The sequence below is a fragment of the Eptatretus burgeri genome, chromosome 1 (assembly GCF_056783735.1).
Source record: "Eptatretus burgeri isolate ZD-2024b chromosome 1, Ebu_testis_v1, whole genome shotgun sequence".
Classification (NCBI taxonomy): domain Eukaryota; kingdom Metazoa; phylum Chordata; class Myxini; order Myxiniformes; family Myxinidae; genus Eptatretus; species Eptatretus burgeri.
Window position 1 is genome coordinate 160,604,001 of NC_140961.1, and position 13,067 is coordinate 160,617,067.

The following is a 13,067-nucleotide window of genomic DNA, read 5'->3' on the forward strand; positions in this document are numbered from 1 at the left end:
GAAATTTCAAAAAGTTGTGAAAAGGTTATGACAACTGTTTGGATGATTTTGGGGTAGGTGACAAGAGCAATCTGATTAGATTTTGTTTCAGATCTGGATACAGATCCGGCAGGTCAGTGGGATACAAAATTTAAACTGTTCAGGCTTGTGAAGAAATGTGCTCCATCGAGTGCCCTTCTAGTTGGCGAAGATATTTATAACATACAATTGTTCATCCATGTGTGTGCAAGTATTAAAAGTTCTTGAAGAATGAATGCAAATTGGAATTGTTGGGAAAACTTTATGAGAGCACATAATGAAATACAAATCCATATATTTATTTCTTCATCTTTAAAGCAATTAAGTAGCATTTTGGGAAAAAGATACATCCCAGAAATCCATAAGAAATGGCCATAATAGCAAACATCTCGGTGGCAACAGAAAGCTTCCCTTGCGTGCTTGAATAGGCGGGAATAAAAGCAATCGACACCACAAAGAAGAAGAGCAGGCTGAAGATTATGAACTTGGGTTCACTGGAATCTGGAGCCAGTTTACTGCCTTTCAGTGCCATCACTAAGCAGGAGATCGCCAGAATACCAAGGTAACACAATGCACAGGAAACCCAGATTGGTGATGCCCCGGCACACTCTAATACTATGGTTCCCAAATGGGATTCCAGGTTTTTGTGCATTTGCAGTTTCCCCAGAACTGCCCAGGCCACGCAAAAGCCTGTCTGCGGTGATGAACAAAGTACCATGATGACCTTTGGCTGAGAACATTGGACTGCCAGATCCCGGGTCTGTGGCACTGAAATGAAAAAATATATACAAATATTGGGTCTTGCTCTTAAAAAATTGATGCTCTATCCAGCTTCTACAAATATTAATTCTCAAATAGTTAAGTGCACAAACGGTGATTAACCAATTCCAATATATGTACATACACACAATAGAGGCTGTTGATATACCACTGAAGAAAATTTGAACAAAAAGATATTCAAGACTGCAGTGACCAATCCCATATGTAGTCGCTGGATGTCTGTGCAGGCATGCAGCATTCGTCCTCACACATTGCAATAATGATCAATCTATTGTGACTCAGCATAACAATCAATGTGACGATCATTCAGCATAACTCATCTCAATTATATTCCCTGAAGTATTCGAACAGCACACAAAAAGTCGAAACAAATATCTACCTTTCTCAACATGCACTTTTTTTTAACACAAAGTCAAGCTCATGAAAGAGCGAGAACACAGAACAGAGAATAATGCAACATAACAATGTGGTTTTGGGGAAAATAACAGCAGAAAAAGATGGGGGAAATATCAACATCTGAGGTTGACAAAATAAGTACCAACTTACTGAAAGCAGTGGCACTGCATCAGTGGCACAGCTGCTCTTCCAGAAAAGTGATACAACCAGAAGCCACAGGCTGCATACGAAACAACAGCAGCAGAGCATCATGTGATTATTTTTTTTAATTTTGTCTGACAGTGACATTCTCTGACAAAGCTGTACTTCGGTCTTTAATGCATTACGATGTTGAGGGCCCTTTTATCTTCGAGTAACTTGTCAAATTGCTGAATCTGTTCAGAATTGGTTGAAGGAATAATGCTTAAAATCACCAATTGTCCACCCAAGCCTCAACTAAAATGAATCACTCTTGAACACAAAATATCAACTTCCTTCCTCTTATTGATGTGTTTCCACTTGTGCGCAACTGGTTCTCCCCATCTGTCCTTCTCCCGCTCCCCTTTCATATCACTTTATTTCTCTCCTCTACTCTGTTGTTGGTGACCCCGTTTCCATTTTGTTATATTGCATTATGATCGAGCTCTTCCATGAGCCTCGACCTTGTGTGAAACAAAAATTTATGTCTGAAGGTTATTGCCAAAAGTACATTCCACTATTTTCTTCAATCACTGATTTGTTTACCTCCACCACGAATGTGAAGCAGGTCATGTTTTCACCCATTTCTGTTTATTTGTTTGTTTGTGTGGAGGATATCTCAAAAAGTGGTGGACGGAACCAGATGAAATTTTGTGGAGAGGAGTAGGGTGAATATACAGATTCTGGCTCACTTTCCCCCATGTTAATGAATGGGGATTCTCAGCGAATCAGATTTATTTCCCTAAAAACAAACCCCCTTTTTATCCCAACCTGTTGAATTATCTGCTGTTGAAATACACTGAACAACAAATTTCAAAAAAAATTTTTTACTGGAGATGTGTAAAGTGATTAAGACTAATTTGGGTACGCTGATTTCAAAAATCATAACCGTTTTGCTGTATCACGTCAGGATTTTCAGGAACAGAAATATTCCCATTGCCTAGAAGTCAGGATTTCAATGAAATTTACATATGTCTTTAACATGTCTATTTCGTACAATTGTTGTTAACTTGTTATATTTCTTTCTTTCAGATAAAGATGAGTAGGCGTTTCTGTACCAATCATCCTGACAACTTCTGTTATGTCTGTGGTCGGAATACCAAAAAAGATCAACAGCGAAGTATATCTACAGCAGTGAAAATGAAGGCCGCCTACTTTCACTACTTCGGGTGTAAGGTGGGGGACCAAGAACATAGCTGGGCACCACACATCTGCTGCACAAGCTGTCACACAACCTTGACTCAGTGGTTGGTGGGCAAGCACGCGAGCATGCCATTTGCGGTGCCCATGATATGGCGTGAGCCGCAGAATCATCATGATGATTGTTATTTCTGCTGCACAAGCATCGCCGGCTTCAACAAGAAGAATAAAGGTCACATCAAGTACGCTGACTGCGTCTCTGCTCGTAAACCTGTGCCTCATGATGACGAGAACCCCGTTCCAACACCTCCAGCTGATCAGAACATAGCTGTAAGCAGTGGTGAAGAGGATGGTGATGATGAACCTTTTGAACCCGACACTCAAGAATCACACCTTCTGAACCAGGGAGACTTAAATGATCTTGTAAGAGATCTCTCGCTGTCAAAGGCGAATGCAGAGCTGCTTGGATCAAGGCTGCAGCAGTGGAATCTACTTGAACCTAACACCAAGATATCCTTGTTCAGAGCACGTCACAGAGACATGGCTGAGTTCTTTGAGATGGAAGACACGATGACATTCTGCAGTGACATCAACGGTCTGTTGAAAGAACTTGGGTGTGATCACGATCCTGCAGACTGGCGCCTCTTCATCGACTCGGGGAAGAACAGCTTGAAGGCTGTTTTGCTCCACAATGGCAACGAGAAACCATCAGTCCCACTGGCTAACGCGTTCGGCATGACAGAGAACTACGAGACTATGCGGCAGCTGCTTGATTCCATCAAGTACAATGACTTCAACTGGCACATCTGCGGAGACTTGAAAGTGGTGGCGCTGTTGTTAGGGCTGCAGTCAGGCTACACGAAATACATGTGCTTCCTTTGTCTCTGGGATAGCAGAGACGACAAGAATCACTGGACGAAGAAAGATTGGGAAGAGCGAAAAGAGCATGTACCTGGTCGACACAACGTGAAGCATGTCGCCCTTGTCGACCCAGCCAAGGTTTTCCTTCCACCACTCCACATAAAGCTCGGCTTGATGAAAAGTTTTGTACGGGCAATGGATCTGAATGGGCGTGGGTTTTTATACCTCAAGGAAAAGTTTGGCAACACCTTGTCGGAGGCCAAGATCAAGGCTGGTGTCTTTGTTGGACCGCAAATCCGACAGATTATGAAGGACGAAACTTTTCCGACAACTCTAAACCCCAAAGAGCTGGCAGCGTGGAGGAGCTTCAAAGCTGTGACGGACAACTTCTTGGGGAACGAGCGCGCGGACAACTATGAAGAAATAGTGCAGCAGCTGCTGGAGTCCTTCAGGAAACTTGGCTCCAGGATGTCCCTGAAAATCCATTTCCTACACCAGCACCTGAACTTCTTCCCTGACAACTTGGGAGCAGTCTCGGACGAGCACGGCGAGCGATTCCACCAAGAGATTTCACTCATGGAGACGCGTTACCAAGGGCGGCACAACCCGAACATGATGGGCGATTTCTGCTGGTTCCTGCATCGTGAAACTGACACAGAGCAGCACAAACGCAAAGCTAAATGCCTAAAGCATTTTTAATTACATTCTAGTGGAGTTTTTCTGTAATTTCTATAATTTTGAAGCATTCATGATGAAATAAATGAATAAATGAATTTTTGTAAATTTCATTGAAATCCTGACTTCTAGGCAATGGGAATATTTCTGTTACTGAAAATCCTGACGTGATACAGTAAAACGGTTATGATTTTTGAAATCAGCGTACCCAAATTAGTCTAAATCACTTTACACATCTCCAGTAAAAAAAATTTCTTGTTCAGTGATATCTAAAACATGTAAGTGAATGGAGATTTTAATAGCCTCCCCTTTTAGCCTAGGAGAACATTTTTCAAATAACCAATGCATATTGTTATGCTCACTCATTGAACCTATAAAGATTTGTTCATTCTCAAATTCCTTCAAAAGTTTAATTTTCTTTGCACAATAATCCCCATCTAAAATATTGAAAAACAAAACATTTGAATCTTTATATTTTTTAAGATACCCCTTTTGTGTCATTATGAAATGATATACTTCCATCATTGATCTCATCTGACCTCCCCCTGAGTTGCATATCATTTTGAGATTGTAGTAAATTATTTTTCCATTGTTCAATTGATAACGATCAAAGTTTTCAGTCCATTCAAGGATATTAATTTTTTTTTCTTTACATCCTCTAACTCACTAGTTTTTCAAATTGATTCGCTAATTTGTTTTATTTACCTTTGTTTTAGTTATTTTTTCAATAAGACATATTTGATATTTTTCAAATTCATTATGTTTTCCATTTATATACCAAGACTGAGATTTTCTCCACTCTTTAGTTTGATTAATACTTGGTTTGACTATTTATATATTGTGAAAAAAGGCGGCGGGAGCCCTTAAAAGCCAGAACCCATATTCCATTTAGTTACAACTTGTATGCATATGGAACACAATCAATTATATATAATCTATGATTAAATATTCACTCTATCATACAATATCCATATGGAACACAATCTATTCGATTATCTAAAATAAATCTCATCATCAAAGGCTCCTAATGCCTTTTTATTGACTTCTTCACTATACATCTTATGTTTATAACTTCTTATTGTGTTCATTTTCCTATATTCTTCTTTCTTATTCATCAAACAATTATAAAAATTTCTAAAAGTTATTGATTTCTTTATTACATATTTCTTTATTCCCTTGAACCTTTTATCGATCTGATCACCATACTTATAAGCATATGCCTTTGCTCTCAATCCAATAAACTCACTCATTACTTTTCCACCCAACTCATTCTTAAACTTACCAATAACCTTTTCATTCTTTTTTGAAAATAACTCATTCTTCTTACTAAAATTACTTGTGTCAATACTCCAATATAATTTTTCATATATTTATAAAAATCTATCAGTTTTTATATCGAGAATAAAACTATCAGTGTCGAGATACAACAATGAAACAATTTCACCATACTCTTTCTTTCAGCCATTATACAAATAATCATACATCAATATCTTTGATAAATCAAGAAATGCTGTTCCAATATAAATTGGTTTATCCATTACAACACTTTCCTTTTCCATATGAATAGCAGAAACGTTCTCTGAAAAAACCTCGTATCTCTCAAAACTTGGTTTATTTATCAATCTCGAAGCTTCTTTCCAAGATGTTTCAAATCTAATGTTTTGCCTATTTCTTACATTCTCCATTGTCTTTCCAAAGACAGCATTATTCATCAATTTATAGAATTCCCCTTCAAATTTTACTTTGTGTTTGTTCTCATATCTGTATTGAATTTAATATACTTTTTCATCCAAGGACTTTGTTTAAATTTTAAAACTCTATGAATTTTAACGACTCTCAATCCTTCTTCCAAAAACTGTTTCAAGCTTCTCTGATGCAAAACATATCCCACTTTATCATAGAATGTTGTTAAGAACTTTTCTGTTGATTTACCTTTAATATTAAAACTTTTATGATAATCACTTAACCATTCTTTCTTTTGGGTTTCTTTCTCTCATGCAAAAGGAAGGTCTTTATGCTTATTATGAAGATCGCTCGGGTACCTCAAATCAACTTCAAAATAATACTTCTTCCTCATTAACTTCCTCTTGAGAAGAAATAACAATATTCATCAAAGCCTTTTCATAATACTTTTCTTCCATCCACTCTAATTTACCATAAGGCAGAGATTGAGACATTGCCCATCCATACAAATTATTAGCATCAAAATACATCAAATAATTACTATCTTTTTCACTATCATAATTTGGAAGATATTTATTATTTGCTTTTGCATATCTTTTTGAACATACTTGTGATATTCCACCTCTCTTAGACTTCTCAATCATCAAAAGCATATCTACATCACTGATTACATCGATATCTTGTTTTGTCATTTTCAACATTGCACTCCAAGATAAACCAGGAGCTGTGAAATAGTGGGAGGATCTAATCCATTACAATTTTTATTTTAGCAAAGTGATCTAAAAGCTTCAAACACATCACCCAACAATAAAACATCTGTTTTTAGATACAAATCATGATATTCTCCAAGGTTCTTTATCTTAAATATTTTCCAAATTTCTTGTGCGTGTTTATTTTCCTTATCACTTATCTCCTCTTCATAAAGGTTATTATAGAAACGTTCTTTTGAAGGAAGTTGTGTTTCTTTAAATCTCATAAATGAATCCATATAATCATAAGGATAAATTCCCTTACTTATAAGAATTTTCTCTTTACTTTGAATTTAATTCCTTGTTTGAATTTCCTCTCGAGTTATAATTCCCTCTTTAATCAGAATTTCATCTTTAATCAGAATTTCCTCTTTAGTGAGAATTTTAATCATTGTTCGAATTTTCTTTATAATTAGTATTTCATCTCCTGTAAGAATTTCTTCATTAATTTCCTCATTAATTATAATTTCCTCTTTACTTTGAATTCTCTCTTTAATCTGAATTTCCTCTTGAGTTTGCATTTCCTATTTTGGAAAGAATGAATTAAGATTTGGAAAAGAGTCCATGGAGCTTAGATTTGATGCTCGGTAGGCTAGTGATGTTCCCATAAACTTGTAAGATTCTAGAAGCCTAATACCAGTTGAAGGTTTTGTGAATATCATTTTTGTAAATGAAATATACTTTTGACTTGTGTTGTTTATGGCGGAAATATTCCCTGGTGTTTTTGAAAGTTCATTTATAAATTGATGTGTATCATAGTTGGCGCTGTTGTGAAGAAAGATTGGAATAAAAGAAGGAAATTTATAATTAAGATTACAACAGGAATGAACGGGACCTCTACATTTACCAGTAAGATGACAATGATCCCTAACTTTGACCTCTCCCTCAATTTCCTCCTCACAAACATGGCAGATATTGTTCTTTCTAAATTAAATTTTTTCTTCATCGGTTAATTTCATCGGTTCATTTTGTTTCTTTCATTAATTTATTTAGTCTTATACAATCCTTTTCTAATCGTTTAACAAACTATTCTGAAGCTTTTTTCCACTATAATGTTCAAGTTTATTATATTTTTCTCCAACAGATGATTTGATATAATTACAGAAACCACAAGGAATATGTTTTTCATATTTATTTGTATGTGATTCATTTGGATTAGGAGAAGCAGTATTTATCTTTTTAAGGGTACATTCAAAATCAGCGTATATCACAAATGGGTGCTTGATAGATTTATTATAATCTTCAAAAGAAATCTTTTCACCAGGTTTAGTCATTGTAATTACAGCTGATTTATGATTACTACAAAATTTTGAATGTTGTTCTAATCATTCTTTTGTATTAAATGAATCAAGACTTCGCTTACAAGGATTTGTTTTGTTTGCTGTTCTGAATACCTGAGAAGAGATTAATCTTGATAAACTATTGATGTATGTATAATGTGAATTATTTCCAACACGAAAATATAAAAGATCAATGTGCGTTTCTTCATTTTTGTAGTTGTTTGAAATTTTTAATATCTGAACTTTGTTTGTTTCCGTTAATCCATATACACTAATGGAAAGATTATACTTTTTCTCAAATTTAGGGATATCTGTTCGTGGCATTGGGAATTTAAAATCTGTAATGTCTACAGTATTCTCATATTTCATATATTGTTTTACTCTTTCTGAATTACAATTTGTTGGATTTAAGTGAGCAAGAAAGACCAGAGAAAACATTTATTATCATTGTGCTTAATATTAACAACTGCCTTCTTTAGTTTTATTTCTTTTGGTAATTCAATTTCAGAAGAAGCTTTAAGAGGGTTTGATTTTAGAATGTGTATCTCTAAAAAGATGATTTTTAAAATATTAAATCCACTTCCTACCACTGTATTATCAACATCCTCCTCTTATCTTGATAGTTCTTCTGAAACTCCACTATTCCTAAAATCTTGAAATGATGTTATAAAATGAAGATCTATTCTTATATAAGGAGTTTGTTCTTCATCTTGTCTTCATCATATTCATTTTCACTCCCATTGAAAACTTTAAAGTTTTCATTTCTTTTAATGTCTTTTTAATAACTTTTTCAACATCAGATTTCGATATTTCAATTGATTCAGTTATTGATGATCGACCGGGTTCTCCAAATTGAAAAATCCTTATTTTAGTATGATTCTTAAAAGCTCCATCAGTGTTTTCAATATTATTTTCTCCCTTTATTTTAAACTCATTCTTCTTGTGTTTTTGTGATTGAAGGTGCTTCTTCTAAATGCTCTTCAAAACATCCTTTGAGCAGATATCACAATGTTTTGTTTTCAACTCAAGAGGAGATATTTGACAAAATAGACTAACTGTGTGTTTGTTGGTTTGAAAGTGTTTTTTTATAATATTTATGTTCATGATTACAAACATCGCATACGTTGTATTCACCATATTTATGGAATAAAACATTGTTTAAACAAAAATTTTCTTGATGAAAATTTCCTTTAATTTTTGGGTGAATCTGTGCTTAAAACCATTTTATCCTCCAACTTTTTTCACTTTATAAATAAAATGTTTCAAGACACAAAAGACGAGTTTCATTCAATCTCTTAATTTGTAAAAGAAATTGAGAAATATGTCAAGGATGTAAAATTGAACAAAGATAAATATAACAACAATTGGATAAAAACAATTATGGCGAATAATATGATTCTTCAATTTCCTTCAGTGGAAGGGCTTTTAGTATACCTGGAAGAACATCAATGAAAGTATCTCTAACAAAAGTTTCTCCTCTCCTTCTGGCAATATATTAAAAACTAGAAAAAGCAATGAAACAAGAAAAAGTATCAAAAAACAAAAACCTGATGGATGAAGCTTTAGAAAGAAAAGATAAGACCATCTGTAATATGCAAGGAGAAATTTGTATTTTTTTTCAACAACCCGAAAGATTAAAATCCTGATGAAATAAAGGATGTTAATATATCAGGTGAAATGACATTTCGTTCAGTAGTAGTTAAGGATCATTTTAAAATTACCTTTAATATAAAAAAATGTCGTCGTTGAATCTGGAAATGAAAAAAAGTATATAGATATCGATGGTAATATTATTAAATATGAGTCAATATGCAACTGAAAGTATAGATGAATGATACTGCTAGTTATGAAAGTCGTTTTATAGATGATTCCGAAGATGAATTTCAGTTTCAGTAAAGTTTTACTTTATAAATATGCCAGATTTTGAGCCTCTTGAATTCCTTGATTCTCCATGTGACAAATTTGAGAATAGTCCTGGGTGTGAAAGACAGGGATTAAACACAGAGTCAAAGGCCTATAAACAATGTTTATTCTCTGATTACCTTCAAATTAATGATAATAAAAAATATAAAAATGAAAATAATACTTTTAGATTTACACCAAAAATGAATTACTTTACAAGATTTATTCGAGAAATGAATGTAAACTATGAGGGTGACAACACACCTTTCCTTACAAGGGAAGAATCTGAATGTATTAGAGAAATGTTCAAAGGATTGTTGTTATATATTATTTATGATTGACATTTTCAGGGAAATATCAAAAGACGATATTGTTTAAATAAAATAATGGATTATCTAAAATCTAAAATCTAGTTTCTAGTTTCTAAAAAATAAAATAATAAGTTAAATAACCTGTTTTCCAAACATATAAATGAAAGATTTTTTACCCATTTGGGAAAATAAGATAAAATTTAACAATCATTAAAATCTTCCAAATTCATTAAGATGTCTCATAGTTGGTTCAAGCAGATGTGGAAAAACCTGCTTACTTTTAAAGATGCTCCTGACTCCCAACTTTTTAGATTATGATAATTTAATAATTTTCACAAAGTCGAGTTTTCAATGAGAGAAAAAACAACTCTCACAAGGTTTTAATTCTGCTCTTCAAAAAGATGATATAATCGGTTTATTTAAACTTCAAAAAAACCTAAATGCTTATAACATTGAAGATATAATACAACTATTTTGTGTTACACAGAGATGTAAAAATGAAATCAAAACTGATAACTTGTATTCTTAGTGATAATACGGATGATATACCATCTCAATAAGATTTGGATAAATCAAAAAAAACCTCTTTATCTTTGATGATTGTGTTAATGAGAGAAACCAAACGGCAATGGACAGCTACTACACAAGAGGGAGACATTCTTCTTGTAATTGTATTTATCTTAGTCAATCATACTTTCAACTTCCTCGTCGTTCCATCAGAAACAATATTGATACTTTTATTTTATTCAAGTTAAATTCAATAGATAAAAACAATTTTTGGAGAGATAATTGTTCAACTTTATGTAGAAAATAGGAATTTGGGGATTACATGAAGCACACGACTGAAAAATATAAATATATTGTTGTGAAACAAGATGAGATATTAAATGATATTTTCCAAGAAATAAATGGATTTGAAAGAAAGAGCAAGAAGATTTAAGGAACATCAAGAGTTGGTTTCAAAAGTTGTAAAACAACAGGAAGTCATAAAGAAGAAACGCAGACAGAAACTAACGGGTGAAGAAGCATTTGAAAGAAAACAAGAGAAATTTTTTAAACCACTTTAATATCTTCCAACGAAAAAATTATAGATGCTTCCACAGTTCGCACAATAAAATATACTCCAAGAAAGCTCCAAATGTAAAAAGATTTCAGTCAAATGACGGAGGAAGAATTAGAACATATAGGAGAATTAGAATATGATGATGAAGGATTATTTCAACAAATGGAAGAGATTAATCACCCCCTGATTGTATTTTGAATGCTCTTCAAAACAATGAATATTTAGTGGATTCAAAAACCAAAGCAGGACTTATTCCAACAAAACAACCAGCAATATTTCATCTTGTTGAAGAAAAGGTATTGATACTTAATGATGAATTAAGGTTCTTGAGTTCTGCTCAACCTCCTGTTAAAATAACTCCAAGATTAATGTTTCTTCTCACAAAAGATGGAAGACAAGCTTCAACTGTGAGGTATATATCAAAGTATTTTGGTAAACCATTGGATGAGAAATATAATGATGATAGAGTATAAATTGAAATGCTCTACTCTGTTAATTATCGGCTTCGTCTTTCTGGTAAAAGTAGGAAGAATGAGAAGGAGAAACACATTATTCAGGCTTTAAGTATCCCTCATTCAGGTGTTAGTTTTCTTCCAAATGACCCATCACAATTACTTGATAGACTGTTATTGTTGTTAGAGAGTAAGAAGGCTGGAAATAACAATTGCTTTAATGAAGCATCAGCTATTTTAGACCAGTTGATGAACATGAAAATAATTAATAAATCTCAAGAAAAAGACATTTTATCTCATATGAAATAAGATGAGAAGGACAATCCTGAGTTTTAATTTCACAACAAGCGACAACACATCTTCATTCACATAACCACTACAACTTGACCCAACAAAATAATATGAGGTATCTCTATTGTCCATGGAAACTAATAACTTATTTAATATAACTGAGAAAAATGACAAGTTCAGTTATAATCCGGGAAGTGGATACAAAACGATAACAGTCTCACCCGGAGCATATGAGATTTCTCAAATATCTTCCGAAATTGTTCGTCTTATAAAAGAACTGGGTGATGAACCAAAAAATATTGTTATAGATATTCAACAGCATACTTCAAAATCAACGATTAAACTTAAAAATAACTACAAGGTTGATTTCAAAATATATAATTCATTTAGAGAGTTATTGGGTTTCTCCTCAAAAAAGATTGAAACTAATGGGACGTTTTACAGTGATAGTCAAACAAATATCTTTAGGAATAAATTCGGTATTAATTCAATGTGATTTGATTGATGGTGCATATAAAGATGGAATAAGAACAAAAAAATTTTTCATTCAACGCATACTCAACCCCAATTGGTTATAAATTGAATATGGAACCCAAAAATTTGGTTTATCTCCCTGTGTTAGGAAAAACATTACACAGAGTAAATTTTAGGCTAACCGACCAAGATAATCGTGTGATTTCTTTTAATGGAGAAGTTATATCTATCAGAATTCACCTACGTGAAGTTTTCTAATCAAAAAATTCGATGCTTATTGTGAGGAAACATGAGTTGAGAAAATATAAAGTAATTACAGGAGATGGGATGTTCCTTTCCCCATACTACAAGGGTGAAGGTATGTATCTAGGTCTAGGATACTATAAACTGAAGAGACAAAGGGGTGTCGGACATCAATTTAGAGGAGATGGGATAATTGATAATCTAATGGGTATCGGTTCAACTATTCTTAAACATAAAGACCTAATTGGTAAAACTGCTTCTGCTGTGGGATATGTAGCAGGTGCTGTAAAGAGCATAAAAGATGCCCAAAAGGAATTTCATAAATTACAAGCAATTAAAGAAATTAAGAAAGGCAAAACTGAGTTGTCTCCCCAAGAATGACAGAAAATAATTCAAATACTTGGGTCAGGGTTTCAAAAAGTTTTAACATCTTTTTTCCCAAATAAATACAAGTATGGAAGCAATTGATAGTATCTATGATTTGGATGATACCATTGTCATCTCAAACTCCACCAAAAAAGAAGATTACTTCAAGGTAAATGCAATAACTGGAACAGAAGGGAATGCAAATG

At 33.5% G+C, this 13,067-nt stretch overlaps 1 protein-coding gene across 1 annotated transcript in view; it reads right to left on the reverse strand.

Moving 5' to 3' along the window:
• Window positions 1–279: 279 nt before the first annotated feature.
• The window catches only part of LOC147035880 (extracellular calcium-sensing receptor-like), a 79,396-nt gene continuing 66,608 nt past the window's right edge, over window positions 280–13,067 (reverse strand). The window contains exons 6-7 of the mRNA XM_085869820.1: window positions 1,345–1,414; window positions 280–824 (exon numbers count right to left, since the gene is read on the reverse strand). Coding sequence (XP_085725946.1) covers window positions 317–824; window positions 1,345–1,414 — 578 coding nt within the window. The 3' untranslated portion in view covers window positions 280–316. The remainder of the gene's footprint in view (window positions 825–1,344; window positions 1,415–13,067) is intronic.